The sequence below is a fragment of the Aythya ferina genome (assembly GCF_964211825.1).
Source record: "Aythya ferina genome assembly, chromosome: 33".
NCBI lineage: Eukaryota > Metazoa > Chordata > Aves > Anseriformes > Anatidae > Aythya > Aythya ferina.
Window position 1 is genome coordinate 1,472,693 of NC_140330.1, and position 19,039 is coordinate 1,491,731.

Genomic DNA, 19,039 nt, shown 5'->3' on the forward strand with positions numbered 1-19,039 from the left:
CCGCGCTGGGGCTCGGGAGCCCCCCCCCGAGGGTCCCCGAGGTCCGGTCAGCCCCAAAGGGCTCCCAGGGACCTGTCCTAAAAGGTCCCCGTGGGGCTGACACCCACAAAGGGTCCCCATGGCCCTGCCCTAAAACCCCCGTGGACGTGACACCCCCAAAAAGCCCCAAGGTCCTGCCCCAAAAGTCCCCATGGCCCTGTCCCAAGAGGTCCCCATGGACATGAAACCCCCAAAGGGCCCCCATGGCCCTGGCCCTAAAAGCCCCCATGGACTTGGACTTGACACCCCAAAAGGGTCCCCAAGGCCCTGGCCCAAAAGTCCCCAAGGTCCTGTCACCCCCAAAGGGCTCCCATGGTCCTGGCACCCCCAAAGACCCCCAATGGCCCTGTCCCAAGAGGTCCCCATGGACGTGACACCCCCAAAGTGCCCCCGCGGCCCTGCCCTAAAGCCTGGTGCCCCATGGGGATGGATGCGGCCCCCCAGGGCGCCGGGGCCAGGACGCGGGGTGCTGACAGGCACCGCTCCGAGCGACACCAACGCCGTTTATTCCTTGGGGACGGGAATCCCGCTGGGATCGGGGTCAAACAGCTTTTGGGAACGGCGCCGCGGGTCACACGCTGGTGGCCTGGGCGTCTTCACCGCCCTCGTCCCAGCTCGGTGTCCCCGGGGCCCGGTGTCCCGTCCTGCCCGGGTGGCCCCGGAGCTGGGCGATGGCAGCGCGCAGCTCGGTGTGGTCCCGCTCCAGCGCCGAAATTCGGCTCTCCTGCGAGGGGACGGCGTCAGTGCCCGCCGCCCGGCCCCCACACCCCGCTCCCGGGGCTCCCGGGGCTCTTACCAGCGCTCGGCCCTTCTCCTCGCTGGCCTTCAGCCTCTCCAGGTCCTTCTTCCGCGTGCCTTCAGCCGCCGTCAACCTAAAATTTCGGGTCGGGGATGAGCCCGGACCCCCAGCAGGAGCTGGAAGCGGTTTGGGGGCTGCAGAGCCGGGCGCTGGGTTCTCCTTTGGGGTCTCCCAGGCTTTGGGGTCTCCCAGGCTTTGGGGTCACCAGGGCTTTGGGGCCACCCACCTGGCTCCCAGGTTGGCCACGCGCGCGTTGGCCTCGTCCAGCTGCTGGCGGAGCCTCTCGAGCTGCTGGCGGTGCTGGCCCTGCTCCTGCCGCAGCCCCCGGTGCTGCGCCTCCAGCTCGCCCGCCCGCGCCTCCGCCCGCCGCAGCTTCTCCCGGTTCTCCGCCACCTCCTTCCCCAGCGCCTCGATCAGCCTCCCGTGCTGGTTTTATTTTTTTGGGACACACACACACGAGGGCAGAGGTCAGGAGGGAGGCCCCGTGGGTGGCGGGCCGGGTGCTGCCCCCCCCCAGGGTTACCTTTTCCAGGGGACGGATGGCGTAGAGCTCGCCCTGGGCCGCCGCCGCCTCCTCGGCGTAGCGCTGCCACGGCACCGTGGATTTGCGCGGCAGCGACACCGACGAGCGCAGCTTCGAGCGTCCCTGTGGCACCCGGGGCACCCGTCAGCGTGGGCACCCTGGGGTGCGCGGCAGGGTGGGGGCCTGCTGCCCCCCAAAGGGTCTCCACGGTTGTTTCTCAAGGGGTCCCTGAGCCCCTGTGATCCCCAAGGGGTCTCCATGGCCCCATCCTCCCCAAAAGGGTCCCTGTGATCCTACCACAAATGTTCCCCATGGCCTTGCCACCCCCAAAGGGACCCCAATTGTCCCCAAAGGGACCCCACGGCTCCACTGTCCCCAAAGGGACCCCAATTGTCCCCGAAGGGACCCCATGGCTCCACTGTCCCCAAAGGGTCCCCACAGCCTTGTCCTGGCCCCACCACCCCCAAAACTCCCCCGTGATCCCTCTCCAAAACCTCCCCGTGGCGCTGCCACCCTCGAGGCGTCCCCCCCCATCCTGTCCCGGGGTTGTCTCACCGTGGCATCTCGAGGGCCGGAGACCCCCGGGGGGTCCTCGCCTTGCGTCCCCGCCACCTGCTCGGCGCTGCTCTGCTTGCGCAGGCGGCGGGCGGCTTTGTTCTGCGCCGGGACGCTCTGGGTGCGCTGCACGTTCCTCCGCTCCCGGCCGGGGCGAGGGGACGGGGACGGGGACGGCGCCCGCCCCGGCTCCGCGTCCGTCCCGTCCTCGCGGCTGCGGACGCGGCGGATGCTGACGAGGGACTGGCTCTTGATGAGGGGGCTGTGCTTGCTCAGGTCCCGCGGGGGCACGAAGCCCGGCTTGTGGCTCTCCGCCGGGCTGGGCGAGGAGAGGGGGAGGTGGCACGGGTGGGCACCGGGGAGGTGTTGGACCCCCGAGGGGTCCACCGGGACCACCCCGAGTCCCGCTAGGGCCAGTCCTGAGGCTGTCTGTGAGCATTTGGGGGACCCAGCCAAGAGCAGGAGCAGCCCCTAAACCCACCCGGGGCCAGAAACAGCCCCCGGACCCAGCCTGGACCAGAAGTCTCCCCCAAACCCCGCTGGCAGCAGGACCTGGAACCCTTGGGACCACCCCTGGAAGCCAGCTTGGAGCAGAGTCATCCCAAAGCCACCCGGGACCCAGCTGGGCTCAGTCACCCCAAACCCAAAGTCACCCCGGACCCAACCAGGAGCAGAACCACCCCGAAAAGCTCCCGGTGTCACCCTGCTGGCCCCACGCGTGTGTCCCCCGCCCACCCCCCGGTACCTTCGCTCCGTGGTGGAGCTGAGCCGGACGGAGACGGGGACGGGGGTGCCCTCCCTGATGGCATTGAGGATGGTGGGCAGAGGCTCCAGCTCCTCCTGCGTGGCCTGCCAGGACAAAACGGGGACGTTACGGGGACGTCGGGTGGCCCTAGGGCGGGTGACACACAGGTGGCAGCGAGAACCCGGCTCAGCACACGGGGACAAGAAGGAGACCGGGGTCACCGGCCCCACGTGGGGGCACACACACGGGTGGTGGCACCTGGTCCAGGCTGGAGAAGATGTCGCAGAGCAGGAGGTGGAGGGTGGCGAGCTCCAGGGCCAGGTCCACGTAGCCGTCGTAGGTGGCCATGTGGACGCTGCTCTCGGGGTTGGCCACGCTCTGCAGGAAGGCCGTCATCGGGCCCCAGTTGTGCTCCAGGAACTCGTTCATGAAGCCCATGTAGGCCTCCTTCTCGCCGAACCTGGGCACCGCGGCGGCCTGTCACCGGCGTCACCGCCGCGTCCCCAAACCCAGCCACCACGGGTGAGGGCTCTGCCATGTCCCCGTGGCGTGCGGGGGACGTCCCCGGTGCCCCGTGGGATGTGGGATCCCTCCCTGCAGCCCCATGCCACGGAGGAGAGCTTCCCCATTTCACGTGGCCTCAGGGCACCTTGGGGACATCCCTACTGCCCCACGGCCGTTTTAGGGCACGTGCCACAAGCTGTAGGGGCTGTAGGGGCTGTAGGGGCGGTAGGGGCTGCAGGGGCTGTAGGGGACATCGCCGCCACCCCACAGGGACCCCCCTCCCCACCAGCACCACCGGTGCGCCGCGACCTACGTGGTGAAGTTGGCCAGGTTCTGGATGACCTTGGCCACCAGGGTGAGGGTGCGGGCGGTGGCCTCGCTCGGGTACTCCTGGACGAGGCCGAAGAGGCTGGGGGACATGATGGCCGGGCAGAGGAACCGCAGGAAGAGGGAGGCCGAGACCAGGCGCTGCCCGATGGCCGCCTTGCCCCGCGCCGCGCACTCCTCCTGCCACGCCGCGAAGATCTCGCCCAGCTCCGCCGGGAAGGCTCTGCGGGGACGGACGGGGGGTGGGTGGCCCCAAAGTCCCCCCGAGATGGTCCCGTGTCTGTCCCAGACCTGTCCCCACGTCCCTCCCGGTGCCCGTCGCCGTGTCCATCCCAGGCGTGGCGCCTTTCTCTGTTCCCGTCCCCCACGTCTGTCCCCAGACTCGTCCCCGTGTCCTTCCCCATGTCCATCCCGGTGCCAGGACCCGTTCCCGTGCCCGTCCCCAAGCCCGTCCCTGGGTCTTCCTGCTGGTGGCTGTCCCCGTGCCCTCTCCCGTGCCCGTCCCGTTGCCCGAGCCCTTTCCTGTCCCTGCCCCTCACTCGCAGGACGTGGCGATGCGCTGGAAGGTCTCCTCGCAGACCTGCCGCAGGTTGTTCTGGTTGTCGGAGAGGTCGGGGCCAGCGCATTTACTGGGATCGACCTCGCAGCTATCGTCCGAGGTGCAGAGCTGGGCCAGGGCCTCACCTGGGCACCGGGGGGCAACTGGTGAGGGACTGGCCGGCCCCCACCACGGGCACGGCTGTGACGAGCCCCCAGGGATGTGCTGGGGGTGTCCTGCAGCCCGAAATGCCCCATAACATCCCGCCCACGCCCTGCACCCCGTAATGCCCCCAAAGCCTTTTAATGCCCGGCCGTACCCAGCGTGTCCTGGAGGTATTTGCCCCCCACCAGTTTCATGTATTCATCGATGGCCTTGGTGGCCAGCGTGTTCTCGCGGAAGATCAGCGCCTCCCGGTCGTCGAAGCGGTCCAGCTCGGCCACGCCGAGGTCAATGAGGAACGCCTGCGGGGTGGCCACGTCGAGGGGCTCAACCCGTGGGCCCAGTGGGACTTGGCAACCCCAGCCCGGGCAGTGCCTGGGTCTCCTGGAATCCCCTCAAACTGAATTTCCCATCCTATCCCATCCCATCCCACTCACAGTACCATGCCATGCCATGCCATCCCAACCCAACACAACCCAACACATCCCAACCCAACCCAACCCATCCCAAACCATCCCATCCCATCCCATCCCAACCCAACCCAAACCATCCCAACGCATCCCAACCCAACCCAACGCATCCCAACCCAACGCATCCCAACCCAAGCCATCCCATCCCATCCCATCCCATCCCATCCCATCCCATCCCATCCCATCCCATCCCATCCCAACCCAACCCAACCCAACCCAACCCAACCCATCCCATCCCATCCCAACCCAACCCAACCCATCCCATCCCCCCCCCCCCCACGTCCACCACACCTCGCCCACGGCGTGCCCCACCTTGGCTTTCCCGGTGCTCTGCAGGACGTGGACCAAGGTGCCGGCCAGCTCCTCCTTGTGCCGCACGGCGATGGTGGGCTCCAGGTGGGCGCACAGCTCCCGGTAGTGGAAGGTGATGAATTCGGCCAGCTCCTTGTAGCGCACGATGGGCAGCACCCGCACCTCCCGGTACCGCCCGCGCACCCGCACCGCCGGCGCCCGCTCACCGCTGCCGTGGCCGCCCAGCGGGTACCAGCGCTCCAGGGGCTGCCGGGCGGCCGCCAGCTCTGCCAAGGGGACGGTGACAGAAGCCACCGTCTGGCAGGGGTGGCCCTGGTCATCGCGGCACAGGGCGAGGGTGAGGGCGCGGGCGGGCGGCAGGGCAGCCAGCTGGAAGAGCTCGCCCCAGAAGAGCTCGCCGTCGGCACCGGCCACCTTGGCGGTGGTGCGGGCGAAGAGCGCGCCGTCCAGGAGGAGGTGGCAGCGGAGGTGGCGCCGGGGTGGCAGGTCCCGCGCCTCGTACACCCACAGGCTCAGCGCCAGCTCCAGGCGCTCGCAGTTGTCCTGGGGAGGGTGAAAGGGGGGGAAGTGTGGGGTCAGGGGTAAGGGGAGGGGGGTAAAAGTCAGTGGGGGTGTTGGGGGGATGTGGTGTGGGGGTTTGTGGGTGGAGAGGGGGACAGGAGGGGACGTGGGGACAGGAGGGGGCATGGAGGGACTGGAGGGGTCACTGGGGCAGGAGGGGACGAGGGACTGGAGGGGTCGTGGGGACAGGAGGGGACAGGAGGGGACAGGAGGGGACAGGAGGGGACAGGGAATTCCACAGAGGGACAGAGCCAGGATGGAACACAGGGGACAGGAGCGGGACATGGGAGACAGCCAAGCCCTCGGGACAAAAGGGGGCGTGGGTGGGGACAGGACCCATACTCAGGGTGCCGGGGGGTGTCCCTGGGGGTGGCGGGGGTGTCCCATGGGTGCCCGTCCCACCTTGTTGGGCTGCACGGTTCGGCGCAGGTTCTCGATCCAGCGGTCGCGCTCGGCCAAGGACGTGCAGCCAAAGGACCGGCTGCCCTCAGCGGTGATGATCTGGGTGCAGGGGAGGTGTCAGGAAGGCACCCCGGGGTGCCCAGGGGATGGTCCTGGCTTGGGACCTGCCTCAGGGTCGTCTGGGTGCTTATGGCTGTGCCAGGGTGCTCTGGGTGCCCAGTGGGGATCCCCTGGGGGCTTGGGCAGGGTGCCCTTGGTGCTCTGGGTGCCCCAGGAGCCAGGCAAGGAATTACGTTGGGGTGCTTGGGGTGCTCCTCCAGGGTGTCCTGGGTGCATGGCCACGATTTCTGGGTGCCCTGGCTGCCTCAGACACCTGTGCAGGGTGCCCTGGGTGCCCCGGCCACCTCCCAAGGGTGTCCCGGGTGCGTGGCCGGGGCTGTTACCTGGAAGCAGAACTTCTCCCCCACGATGCTGCCGTGCACGGGCCGGATGATGACGTTGTCCCCGGTGAGGTCCAGCTCGGCGGCGCTCGGCGGGGGCAGCAGGGACTCGCGCGAACCGCTCTGGCTCGGGGTCCTGAGGGGACACGGCTGCCACCAGGGGCCCTCCCCGGTGTCCCCACCACCGTCCCCGCCGCCTCCCACGGGGCCGTACCTCTCGCCGTCAGCCACCGCCGTCGTCTCGGTTTTGGGCACCGCGCGCCCTTTCCGATCCCGGAGCCGCTTCCACAGCAGGCCCTGGTTTAGGGACAAGGGGATGGATGCCACGCCACTTCCTGGGTGCGGCGTGGCACCCAAGGGTGGCGCCGGGCCCGGGATGCCCACCTTGACATTGCTGAACTGGGAGGTGACCGAAGCGTCGCTGTCGGTGCCTTTCCCTGCTGCCCGTGTGTTTCTCTCCTCCGTGGCCGGGTCTGCTGGAGCCACCCACATCAGCCCCCCCCTCAGGTGCACCCCCAGCCCCCCAACACCACGGGAGGGTGCAGGGGGGCAGGATACAGCCCAATCCACCCCCCCCACATCACCCTTGGAAACATCAACCAAAGCGGGAGGGAGGACGGAGCCCTCCTGCCCCCGGAGGTTCTGGGTGCCAAATCCTGCCCACCTGTAGCCCCAAAATTCAGCCAAGCCTCGGGTGCAGCCCGTTCGTGGGCGCGAGGGAGAAGGGTGCAGAGGGGCTGGGGGTAGGGGGGGGTCCGGGGAGGGGGAACTCACCTCCCTGCGCGGCGCAGAGCAGCCAGCGGCGGGGGCCCATGGCTGGTTGGCGGTGGCGCCTGCCCGCGCTGATGGGGGGCGCGGGGAGGAAGCCGAAAGCGCTTATCGGCCGGATCAGCACACGCAGCAGCGTGGAGGAAGCAGTGACGGCACCCGGCACCCTTGCACGGAGGACTTCCTCCAGGCCCCAGCGCTCGGTGTGGTGCACGGAGCGTGGGGCAAGGTGAGGGGCATGGCACGGGGCACGGCACAGGGCGCAATGCACGACGCACGGCGTGGGGCACGGTACGGGGCACAGAGTGGGGCATGGCGTGGGGCATGGTGCAGCGTGGGGTGCGTGGCACGGTGCACAGGGCACGGGGTGGAACATGGAACATGGCACGAGGCATCGCACGGGGCATGGCCACGATGCACGGCGTGGGGCGTGGGGCACGGTGCGTGGTGCAAGGCCCAAAGGCTCCACGCACGGGAGCTGCTCCAGAGCTCGCAGCAGCAGCTGGCAGCGCCCCGTGTCAGCAGCTCACCGGTGTCCCTCCTGCCACCCGCTGGGTGCAGGTTGGTGCTCTCGGAGATGGAGCTCCCGGTCCGGTTCCTGCTCCTGCACGAAGCCTGAGGGCGCAGCGGGGTCAGGCACCGCCACCTCCAGCACCCCGTGCACCCCAGGGTGCCCCGGGGTCCCCGTGTCCTCACCTCCTCGTCCCTGCCCACGTGGATCAGCTGTCCGTCCACCAGCGAGAAGTTGGAGACGTCCCACACTGGCACATCGGGTGCCGGAGCCAGCGGGGCCGTCGGGGTGCTGTGGGTGCTCTCCGGGGCTGGGGGTGCAGAGCAGGGTGTCAGGACCACCCGGTGGGTGCTCGTATGGTCAGCGTGGTGGCACCAGGGGACGTGGCCGTGGCCGTGCCACCGGAGGTGTGACCAAGTCAGGGCCACAGCGTGGTTGGGGTGATGGTGCTAGGGGCCACAGGGTGCTGTGCCACCGTGGGTGCTGCGATGCCGGGAGCCACGCGGCCGTGGCCGTGCCACCAGGGGGGCAGCGGTGCTGGAGGACGCGTGGCCGTGGAGGTGCCACCATCAGCGTGGCAATGCCGGCTCGCACGTGGCCACGACCAAACCCCCTACAGGTCACACGCAGGGACCCAGCCGTCCTGCCCCCATGGGTGCCCCCCTACCCAGCACCGGCAGAGCCTGCCCCACATCCTGCCCCACTCACAGCCCCCTGCGCCCCTCACCAGCACCCACCTGTCACCCCCCAGACCCCCGTGGTCTCCACCACCCCTCACCCACAACCCACCCGTTGCCCCCAACCCACCACCCACCTCCTCCCAGACCATCTCCCACGTCCCCTGCCCGCCATCCATCACCCACCACCGTCGCCCCCTCCCCAGCACCCACACCCGAACCCCCCCAGCACCCCCGTACTTGGCAGAGCATCGCGGTGTGCCCGCTCGGCCCTGGCACCGCTCTCCCCGTGGCCCTTTCTCTTGGACATGGAGCGCAAATACTTCTGCAGGGTGGCCTTGCCACCTTCGGGGCTCCGTGGCTCCTTGGCCACCTTGGAGGGGGCCGAGAAAGCCCGCTGGAACAGGGACCGGCGGGTGCTGGCTTTGGGTGCCCCCTTCCCAGCCCCATCGTCGGGGCCGTCGGATTCGGGTTGGCTGTAGGAACGTTTCCAGCCCTGCAGCCGGGTCCAGCGCCGGCTGCCCGGGGACCCCGTGCCCCGCTCGGGTTCCCGGTCACCCATGGGTGCTGCCGTTCGCCATTTGTAGGTCTTCAGCAGCGTCGGCGTCTCGGCTGCCGCTGGGGGTTTCTCTACCTCCATCTGCGGGATGGGGAGAGCCCCATGAGCCACGGCCATGGGCTGGGGTGGGGACCGGGGTGGGCACCCTTATGTGGGCACCCCTATTTGGGTACCCCTCTCCAAGCATCCCTTCTGGGGCACCCCCATCCAGGCACCGTTACCTGGGTGCCCTCACCTAGGGGGGGCTCTATCAGGACACCCCCTTCCATGTCCCCCTATCGGGGCACCCCTATATTGCTCCCCAATTTGCGCACCCCAATTTGGGTGCCTGTATCCAGACAGCTGCCCTGGGGCCGTTACAGCTCCCCTGGGGCCAGACAGCTCCCCTGGGGGCCCTCCCCGCGGCACCCCTCCGTGCCGGGGCACAGGGGTGGCAGGATACGGTGCCACTGGGGCGCGGTGACACCGGGTTGGGGTGACACCCGGGGTGGGTGGCCCCGCAGCCACCCCGGCCCCAGGCGCAGGCGGGTGCCGGAGATGTTTCCGTCGCCATCGCGGCCGCGCTGCCGCGGCATTTCCTCCCGGCACCTGCACCCTGCGCGTGCCCCACGCCTGCCGGGGGGGGCTCCAGGGATGGGTGACCCCCCCCAACCCCCCCCATCCCCAGCCCGCACCCCAGGGTGGGTGCAGGCCAAGGCGGGGGGGCTGCTCCCGTGGTGCTGGTTGCACCCCGCAGCTTCCTTGGGGGGGCACCCGCAGGGTGGAAGCGAGCTGCAGGCGCCCGCCAATTTTGGGGTGGCAGCACCCTGGCGCTGAGCTGGGGAGGGTGCCCCAGAGCTGGGGGTGGTGCCGGTGCTTTTGGGGTGCACTCTCCCCCCTCCCCAGCTAGCAGCACCTCCAGCACCCCCAGCACCCACGGAGCACCCTTTGCTCAGCAGGGAGCTGCCTCACCCCATGCTGGCACCCCACGCCCCCCCCTTTGGCTCCCTCCCACCCCCGCCTGCTCCCGAGGCTGGAGCATCACCCCAGGGTGCCACCTCCCCGCGGATCCCCCCCATCCCCGCCGTACCTCGGCCGCCTGCTGCCTCCTCGGCACCCGGGCTCGGCCGCCCCGGTTCCTGCCGTGGCTTCCCCATGTGACCAGGCAGGAGTTTCAGTCACACCCTCACCTCCGCCTCTGCCCCGCTGATGTTATCGGGGCGCCCAGCCCGGCCGGATCACGCTCGGCCACGGCCCCGGGGGGCACAGAGCCGGGAGAGCCGCGCCGGGCCCTCCGCCAGGCGCTCGGGAAGCGCCGGAGGCCAGCGGTGTTCGTCCAGCTCAGTGGCCATCGTTAGGTTTCAGAGTGAACAGGAGGCAGAGACGGAGGCGCTGGAGCATCACGGCGCGGGGCAGTGCGGGGACGCCTCCGGGGGCTGGGTGGGGAGGGTGGGCGACCCCAGCTGGGGGCTCGGGGGGTCTCCAAGGTGGGCTCAGCTCGGGCTGTCCCGATGGGCACGGGTCCTGCGTGTGCACGTGCGCGCCCATGCACAGGGTGCGGGACCCCCCGGCCGCCCACTGCCCCGTGCCTCAGTTTCCCCCTCGCTCCCCAGGGGCCGAGCTGCTGTCCTGGCACTGATTTTATTAGGGGGGTGCTCGTGGCTACGGGCACGGTGCGCTGGGCCAGTGGGACCCCGGCAGGACCCGTGCGGGCCAGTGTCCTTCGGGGATGCGGACATTTGGGGTCAGGGTCCTGCTGGGCTGGCATCCCCTGGCTGCCCACCCGCGCCAGCGTCCGTCCGGGCTGCCGTCCGTCTGTCTGTCTGGACCGGGGTCCGGCTGGTGTCCGTGGTCCCCCATCCGGCCTCCATCCGCCCCGACCAGGATCCGACCTTGGCAGCACCCATCCGGACCAGCACCCATCCGGACCAGCACCCCCCCAGCGCAGCGCCCTCGGAGGCCGGTCCTCACTGCCAAGGAGAGCAGAACCCATGGGCAGTCCCGGCACCGAACCCGCTCCCACCTCGGTGGGCTCGGACCACCCAAACCCCCACCCCCGGCGGATGCCGTTGAAGCAGGTGCCCACCTCGAAGCCGCGCCAGGTCCTGATCTCCTGGAAGAGGGAGTCTCCGGGGCAGCTGGTGTTCACCACCTGCCGGTGGCCCCGCAGGGCGTAGTCGTGGCGGAGCCGGCCGGCCCTGACGGCGCAGGGCAGGAGGCCGTCGCGCACCAGGGCGATGGTGTCGGGGTCGGGCAGGGTGGCCGAGAAGTTGCCCACGTAGCCCACGCCGTAGCCTTTGGTGTTGTGGCCTCTGGTGTGGGCACCCACCCAGTGCCACCCCCGGCCTTGGTACAGGTACCCGTCCGAGCCCACCACGAAGCTGCGGGCACCCAAGGGTGTTGGGCGGTGAGGATGGCAACGGGGTGACGGGGGCCGCGGCGGGGTGACGGGGCTGGCAGCGGGGTGCCGGTGCCGTCGGGCTCACCTGTAGCCGATGTCGTCCCAGCCCCGGGTGTCCTGGTGGAAGCGCTGCATGGAGCGCATGGCGCGGGCGCAGGCGGCGAAGGTGCGGCACGGGGCGCTGGGCACGAAGGTGTGGTGGATGTAGACAGAGCCCAGGGGCAGGGACAAGGGTTTGGGGGTGCCCCGGTAGGGACGGGCGCCCCACATGCAGCGGGGGACGATGGCCGGGCACTCTGCGAGGGAAGGCAGCGGGTGGCAGCGGGGGGCTTCTGCCCTTGGCTGGGGACATGGCTTTGTCCCCGGGGACCCGCTCCGGGGGACACGGTGCTGTCCGGCCACGCCAGTCCGTGTGTCACCACTTGTACCCTCAGACCTTGACAATGACACCCATCCCGGCACCCAGCACCCATCCCGGCACCCAGCACCCTCCCTCCCACCCAACTTTTCATCCTGGGGGGGTGCCACCTCCCTACCGACAAAGGTCTCCATGAAGTCCCGCGCCGCCCGGCGGGCGATGGCCACATCCTCCTCCTCATCCACGTCCTCCAGGAGCCCTCGGGTGAGCGGCAGCACCCGGAGCAGGTGCAGCATCGCCACCACCTCCTCCTCCAGCTTCTTCAGCCCCGTCAGCGCCCCGAAATCCTGGCGCCGGTAGCTGCTGGGGGGCCGCCCGCTCGCGGTGCCGTTGTCCGTCCCGTAGTAGCTCCGGAGCAGGGGGGCGAGCGGGACGGGTGCCTCGGCCAAGCGGGCACCCAGCAGCACCCCATCCAGCGCCCCGTTGGCGACGGCCTCGGGGATGGGCGAAGGGGGACCCAGCAGGGTGAAGTTTTGGGGGTTTTCCACGTCGTCCCAGCACCCGGCGGGTCCCAGGGTGGCCCTGCTGTGGTTGCGGGCACGAGCCAAGAGGAAAGCCATCCCCAGCGCCTCGGTGATGGTGACGGCGTAGAGGGCATCGAGGGCAGTGGGGGGCTCGGGAATGGGGCCGGGCCACCCCCCCGCCATCCTCAGCCCCACTTCCATGCCTGCGAGCAGCGGCGCGAGGGCCACGGTGGAGCCGTCGGGGGCCAGCACCGCGCCGCGCTCGGGTGCCGTGGGGTCGGGGCGCAGGAGGTGGGTGAGCAGCGCCCACTGCTCGGGGCTGAGCGCCGGCACGTCCAGGGGGGCATCGGGGGGGTCCCCCAGCACGGCGAGGCACCCAGGGGTGCTGCAGCTCCCCAGCACCCACGCCAGCTCCGGCAGGCTGAGCTCCTCGGCGGCCTCCAGGGCTTCCACCATCTGCACCACCGTGTCCATGGAGCGCGGGGGGAGAGCTGGGAGGGGGGGATGGAGACAGGTGGGGGGGGGCACACCCGAAACTGGGAAGGGAAAGCTCCCGGAACGGAGGGTCTGAACCCAAAAGGAGGCAGGCGCACCCACGGTGCGTGGGAAATGGGGGGAAGGCACGAGGAGGTGGGTGAAAAGGGGCCGGAGAAGGGCAAACGGACCCAAAATGGGGCAAATGAACGCAGAAATGAGCAAATGCACACAGAGCAGGATGCAGGCACCCAAACCAGAGGGAAAGCACCTAAAAACAGGGGGAAAGCACCCAAAGCAGAGGGAAAGCACCCAAAACAGACGGAAAACACCCAGCAAAATGCACCCAGAAAAGGGTAAATGCACCCGGAGAAAGGTGAATGCACCCAGAACAGGGCGAAGGCACCCAGAAAAGAGCAAAAGCACCCCCAAAAATGGGGAAAAGCCCTCAAAGCAGAGCAAATGTACCCAGAGGTGGGCAAAAGTGGACAGAACAGGGCAAATGCAGCCCAAAAAGGGCAAATGCACTAAAAATTGAGCAAATGCACCCCAAAATCAGGCAAATGCATCCAGAGAGCAACGTGAAAGCACCTGGAGCAGGGCCAAGGTGCACAGAAAAGGGCAAAAGCACCGAAAGCGGGGAAAAATGCACCCACAGCAGCATGGATGCGTGCCAGAAAAGGGCAAAAATGCCCAGAAAAGGGCAAAAGCACCCCCAAAACAAGGTGACAGCTCCCGGTATTAGCACCTGGAGCCCGATTGAAGCAAAACGCACCCAAAAGTGGGGGCACCCCCCAAACACCTCCCCCCTCTCCCTCTCAGACGCTCAACCTGCCTCGATTTCGGGCTAAAACCTCACTAATTAGGGAAACGAGAAGCGTGGCTGGAGCCGTTTGGGCCAGAACCAGGGCTTGCGGGGCCGCAGCGCGTCGTGACATGTCGCGATGTGCCGTGGCCCGTGGTGACACGCGGCCACGGGGCCTCCCCCTACCTGTGCCAAGCCGGGCGCAGAGGCCGAGCGCCACGACGAGCCAGGGGAGCATGGCGCAGGGCAGGACGCGGCCCCCGGTCGATGCATGGCACGGACTTTGTCCCCAAGGCCTGGGGGTGTCACCAGGGCACGGGGGCCGCTGGGGGCCGGGGGGGGACACACGGGCACCGGGGGGTGGCACCCGCATGTGGCACGTGTGTGCTGTGTGGGTGGCTCACGTGTGCAAGGTGGTGTGCGCGTGGTGGAGCCTGGGAAGGGGACCTGCGTGTGTGTGCGTGTGCACATGTGTGTGCGTGTGCATGGGAGTGTCCCTGGGGGGGTGCACACATGAGTGTGTGCACATACGTGTGCGTGCTCACGTGTGAGTGCACATGGAGTGCGCACACGCACCGTGCGTCCATGTGTGTCCACATGCATGCGTGCACAGAGGTGTTTGCACATGTGATTGCACACGTGTGCATGCGTGTGCATGCGTGTGTGTGTGCGCACATATGTGCACGCGTGTCTGCACCGACTCTGCAGCCCCCTTCCACCCCCGCCCAGTTCCCCCACCTCCTGCACTACTGGTTAAACTGGGTCCCAGCCAGGGAGCCCCCGCTCCCCATGCCCAGCAGCCCCAGCACCCACGGGTGCCACACTGAGGCTGCCCCAGCACCCATGGGTGCGGTGGGAGCGTTGCGCCATGCTGTGGGTGGCCGGGGCACCCATGGGTGCGGTGGCAGGGTTGCAGCGTGCTAGGGGTGGCCCAGCAGCCAGGACACGCTGCCAGCAGGCGTGTCAGGGCATGGCGGTGCCACCGGGACGTGTCGGGGCGTGATGCCACCAGGACACGCATGGGGGGGACAATGCCACCAGGACATGTCAGGGGACAACGCCACCAGGACGTGTCAGGGGACAATGCCACCAGCACACACACGGTGGCACAGTGACACCAGGACACACCAGGACACGTGACAACGCCGTGCTGTGTCCCCACCCCCGGCCCAACCTTCGCCCCGTCCCGTCCCCGTTCCGGGTGACAAAGTGCGTCCCCAGCCAGGGGGGGACCATGGTGGCCGCCTGGGTGCTGGGTCCCCTGGGCGCCCTGCTGCTCGCCCTGCTGCTGGGGTGGCTGCCGGGCGCGGTGGCCGCTGTCACCCGCTTCCGAGCCACTTGTCACAAGTTGCACCGCTTCCCCCGGCCACCCTGGCGCAACTGGCTGCTGGGGCACACCGGGATGGTGAGGGGACACAGGGACGGGGACGGCAGGAGGGGCTGCAGGGACAGCGCGGTGGCATTTGGGGTGGGGGGGGGAGCAGGAAGGAGGTGGTGGCACCCGGTGGGGACAGCAGGGACAGGGCGGCGGAACTGGACGGGGACAGTGGGGACAGGGGGGTGGCTTTTGGGGGGGAAGCAGGGCAGGGTGGTGGCACTTGGGGTGACGGCAGGGGCAGGAGGGACGGAGAGGTTGCACCTGGGGGTGACAGCAAGTCCCGGGTGGTGACACCCACGCGGGGGGGGGGACAGGAGGGACAGGATGGTGGCATTTGGGGGGTGACGGCAGGGAGAGAGCCGTCGGTGAGCCCGCGGTGCCCCGTGGCGCAGGGGAAGAACACGGAGGAAGGCCTGCAGGACGTGGACCAGCTGGTGGCACGCTACCGCCGCGGCTGCCTCTGGTGGGTGTCCCCGTGGCTGCCCGTCCTCCGCCTCTTCCACCCCGACACCCTGCGCCCCGTGCTCATGGCCTCAGGTAGCCCACGATGGGGGACGCTGGAGGTGGTGGTGGGGGGACACGGGGGTCACCGAGCTGTCCCGGAGGGTCCCCAGGGCCACCCAGAGGTGCCACCTGCGGGTGGCCCGGCTGTGCCGTCCCCTGGTGGCCACCAACCCAACCCTGGGGGCTGCCCGAAGGTGTGAGCCACAGGCAACCCAAAATGCTCATCCCGTGGTGGCCACCGACCTGTCCTCGAGGGGCCCCGGAGTCACCCAAAAGTGTCACCCGGGGCTGATTCGGTGACCCAGCTGTGCCCAGCACCCAATGGTGGCCACCAACCTGTCCCCAAGGGTCCCCATTCCAAATTGTCAAAATTGGCCTGGTTGTGCCCAAATACCCACCCCGTGGTGGCGACACCCCCCCATGGGTGCACAAGGGGGGGGGATCCCCACTCCTCAGGAACCCCAAGCCCCTTGCAAGCCCCCAGGGGGACCTGGTGCCCCCCCCGTGCCACCCCTCCCCGCTGGATGTCCTCGTTCCCCTCTCTTGCAGCCTTCGTTGCTCCCAAGGACAAACTCTTCTACGGCTTCCTCAAGCCCTGGCTGGGTGAGTGGGGTCCCTGGGTGGGGGTGGGGAGGGCAGCACCCATGGGTGCCCCACAGATGGCACAGGGAGCCTCGCGCAGGGGACGGGCTGCTGCTGAGCCACGGGGACAAATGGGCCCGGCACCGGCGCCTGCTGACGCCCGCCTTCCACTTCGACATCCTCAAGTCCTACGTCAGCATCTTCAACAGCAGCACCCACATCATGCACGTGAGCACGGACCCCCGGCACCCCGACCTGCACCCAGACCCCCACTCCTGACCAAAATCCTCACCCAGACCCTGTGTCCTCACCCAAATCCTCACCCAGACCCTGGTTCCTTACCCAAATTCGCACCCAAACCCTGGATCCTCACCCAAATCCACACCCAGACTCCGGTCCCTGACCCTTCCCCTCACCCAACCCCTGCCTCCTGTCCCCATCCCACCCCCCCCAGCCCCCTGACCGTCACCCCCTGCCCTCAGGCCAAGTGGCGGGCGGCGGCGGAGGCGGCGGGGGGCGCGGCGGAGCTGAACGTGCTGGAGCACCTCAGCCTCCTCACCCTCGACAGCCTCCAGAAATGCATCTTCAGCCACGACAGCCGCTGCCAGGAGTGAGTGCGGCCCCGTCCCCACGCCAAGGACCCCCCCGTCCCCATCACATCCCTCCCTGGACACCCATCAGCCCTGCCCCAGCGAGGTGCCACCTCCCCAGCACCGTCCCTTTGGTGTTTCCCCCCCAAAACGCTGGTGGCCGCGTCCCCAGCGGTCCCCCCCGTCGTCCCGCAGGCAGCCCAGTGAGTACATCGAGGCCATCCTGGAGCTCAGCACCCTGGTGGTGCGGCGCCACCACCGGCTGCTCCATCACCCCTCGTGGCTCTACCGCCTCTCGGCCGACGGGCGCCGCTTCGCCTGCGCCTGCGCCACGGTGCACGACTTCACCGCCGACGTGGTGCAGCGCCGGCGCCGAGCCCTCAACACCCTCGGCCACCAGGCCTGGCTGGAGAGCCACCAGGGAAGGAGCATGGACTTCATCGACCTCCTGCTGCTGACGAAGGTTTGGGACGGGGACGGGGGCGCTGGGGTCGTGGGGAGGGTTGGGGGTAGGATGGTGGCCACGGGGAGATGGCCAAGGAGCCGTGGTGCCCGGTAGGATGGTGGTAGCCACGGGGAGGACTGGCCATGCAGTGGTGGCCATAGCGGGACGACGGTGGCCAAGGGGATCGTGGTGGCTCTGGGAAGGGTTGGCCACTATAAGGGGATGGTGGTGGCCATGGGAAAGGCCAGACACGTTCTTGTGGCCACGGGATGTCACCGGTGGCCATGGTGGGCACGGGGAGACCCTCAGCCTCCACCCTCACCCTTGCAGGACGAGGACGGCAACACCCTGTCGGACGAGGACATCTCGGCCGAGGCTGACACCTTCATGTTCGAGGGTGAGGGAGGCCACAGGGTGCCATCGGGGGGGACACGGGGACACTTGGATGTCCCCTCACCCCCTCCTCGTCCCCGACAGGGCACGACACGACGGCCAGCGGCCTGGCCTGGCTGCTCTACAACCTGGCCCACCACCCCCACTACCAGGAGCGGTGCCGCCAGGAGGCCCGCGAGCTCCTCAAGGGCAGGGACGTGGCGGAGATCGAGTGGTGAGAGACCCCCCCCCTCGGTGTCATCGTCCCCTCGGCCACCCGGCTCGGGGACCCCCGGTGTCACTGTCCTGCACCCCCCCACCCCCCAGGGATGACCTGTCCCGCCTGCCCTTCACCACCATGTGCATCAAGGAGAGCCTCCGCCTGCACCCCCCGGTCACCGCCGTGTCCCGGCGCTGCACCGAGGACATCGCCATGCGTGACGGGCGCGTCATCCCCAAGGGTAAGCCCCGAGGTGTCCCCAACGTCCCCAACGTCCCCGTCCCTCCGCTCCCCAGTCCATAAAGCGGCCCCGTGTCTGTCCCACCAGGGGTCATCTGCCTGATGAGCATCTACGGGACCCACCACAACCCCGAAATCTGGCCCGAGCCCCAGGTAGAGCCACCGCTGGCAGGGCTGTGGGGCTGCGGGACGTCCCCGCCACCGGCGTCCCCACGGCGTGCCAGCGTCCCTCGTCACCCCAGGTCTACAACCCGCTGCGCTTCAGCCCGGAGAACAGCCAGGGACGGTCCCCGTTGGCCTTCATCCCCTTCTCCGCCGGGCCCAGGTAAGTCACGGTGGGGACGCGGCCGTCCCCGAGTGCCACCCGCCAGCTCCCGGGGTGCCGAGCCCGACGGTGACACCCCCCCGGGGGGGGACGCGGTGGCAGGAACTGCATCGGGCAGAGCTTCGCCATGGCCGAGCTGCGCGTGGTGGCGGCGCTGACGCTGGCTCGCTTCGCCGTGAGGCCGGACCCGGCGAGGCCGGTGCGCCGCAAGACCGAGCTGATCCTCCGCGCCGAGGACGGGCTCTGGCTGAGGCTGGAGCCGCTGCCGGAGGAGGTCTGAGGAGCGGGGACGTGGGGACGCGGGGACACGGGGACACCCCAGGCGGTGGCCGTGTCCCCCCCGCTCCACCAGCAGGGAATAAACGGTGGCACGGCGGGGACGGTGGCGTGGTGGTGGCGGCACGGGGTCGGGGTGGGGGACGTGGGGGTGACGGGGAGGTCCCCTGGGGCTCGGAGTGCCACCCTCCGTGGGGACGCCACCCTGTGCCAGGTGTCCCCACTGTGTCCCCAGCATGTCCCCAGCGTGTCCCCAACATGTCCCCAATGTGTCCCCAACATCTCCCCATCACATTCCCAGTATGTCCCCAGCATTTCCCCATCGTGTCCCCAGTGTGACCCCATCATGACCCCATCATGACCCCATCGTGTCCCCATCGTGTCCCCAGCACGGACACGTGCAGGACGCCGGGGTCAAGGCCAGGTCAGAGGTCACCCCAGGGGTCACCCAGCGGGCACGGCTCAGGGGGCGGGGCGGAGGCAGCCCGTCCTTCCCACAATGCCCCGCGCCACCGGCGGGCGTAGCAACGGGTGGGCGGGGCCACGGCGTCCATAGCAACGGCGAGGCGGATGCGGCGTGCTTGGCAACGGGTGGGCGGGGCTACGGGGCGCGTAGCAACGGGTGGGCGGGACCAATTAGAGCGTGGTAACAGGTGGGCGGGGCCACGGGGCGC

The 19,039-nt window shown here is 69.2% G+C and overlaps 3 protein-coding genes across 7 annotated transcripts; 1 reads left to right on the forward strand and 2 right to left on the reverse strand.

Moving 5' to 3' along the window:
• Positions 1-529: 529 nt before the first annotated feature.
• Positions 530-10,087, reverse strand: RASAL3 (RAS protein activator like 3). 4 transcript variants are annotated; one of them, XM_084501745.1, is made up of 19 exons: positions 9,962-10,087; positions 8,574-8,973; positions 7,842-7,966; positions 7,676-7,760; positions 6,762-6,853; positions 6,592-6,674; positions 6,381-6,513; positions 5,938-6,036; positions 4,975-5,517; positions 4,350-4,494; positions 4,032-4,176; positions 3,479-3,715; positions 2,920-3,121; positions 2,662-2,765; positions 1,917-2,235; positions 1,362-1,484; positions 1,065-1,264; positions 836-911; positions 530-763 (listed from the first exon to the last, which is right to left on the reverse strand). In XM_084501745.1, the coding sequence occupies exons 2-19, from the start codon at positions 8,971-8,973 to the stop codon at positions 611-613; spliced, it is 3,264 nt and encodes a 1,087-aa protein (XP_084357871.1). In that variant the 5' UTR covers positions 9,962-10,087; the 3' UTR covers positions 530-610. The 4 variants fall into 4 exon arrangements, with proteins under 4 accessions (XP_084357871.1, XP_084357872.1, XP_084357873.1 ...); XM_084501746.1 differs by having other exon boundaries at positions 6,762-6,850; positions 9,962-10,085; XM_084501747.1 differs by lacking the exons at positions 7,676-7,760; positions 7,842-7,966; positions 8,574-8,973; positions 9,962-10,087 and adding an exon at positions 7,152-7,225.
• A 406-nt stretch (positions 10,088-10,493) lies between these two features.
• On the reverse strand, positions 10,494-14,154 carry PGLYRP2 (peptidoglycan recognition protein 2). 2 transcript variants are annotated; one of them, XR_014686417.1, is made up of 5 exons: positions 13,620-14,154; positions 11,809-12,645; positions 11,358-11,453; positions 10,958-11,252; positions 10,494-10,841 (listed from the first exon to the last, which is right to left on the reverse strand). XR_014686417.1 is itself a non-coding variant. In XM_084501756.1 (5 exons), the coding sequence occupies exons 1-5, from the start codon at positions 13,804-13,806 to the stop codon at positions 10,839-10,841; spliced, it is 1,533 nt and encodes a 510-aa protein (XP_084357882.1). In that variant the 5' UTR covers positions 13,807-14,150; the 3' UTR covers positions 10,494-10,838. The 2 variants fall into 2 exon arrangements, 1 of the variants encoding a protein (XP_084357882.1); XM_084501756.1 differs by having other exon boundaries at positions 11,358-11,568; positions 13,620-14,150.
• A 449-nt stretch (positions 14,155-14,603) lies between these two features.
• CYP4F22 (cytochrome P450 family 4 subfamily F member 22) lies at positions 14,604-18,469 on the forward strand. The gene is made up of 12 exons (XM_084501754.1): positions 14,604-14,838; positions 15,204-15,348; positions 15,865-15,918; positions 15,998-16,125; positions 16,380-16,507; positions 16,683-16,950; positions 17,263-17,329; positions 17,410-17,539; positions 17,632-17,765; positions 17,853-17,917; positions 18,007-18,089; positions 18,192-18,469. The coding sequence occupies exons 1-12, from the start codon at positions 14,668-14,670 to the stop codon at positions 18,367-18,369; spliced, it is 1,551 nt and encodes a 516-aa protein (XP_084357880.1). The 5' UTR covers positions 14,604-14,667; the 3' UTR covers positions 18,370-18,469.
• The last annotated feature ends 570 nt before the right edge of the window (positions 18,470-19,039 follow it).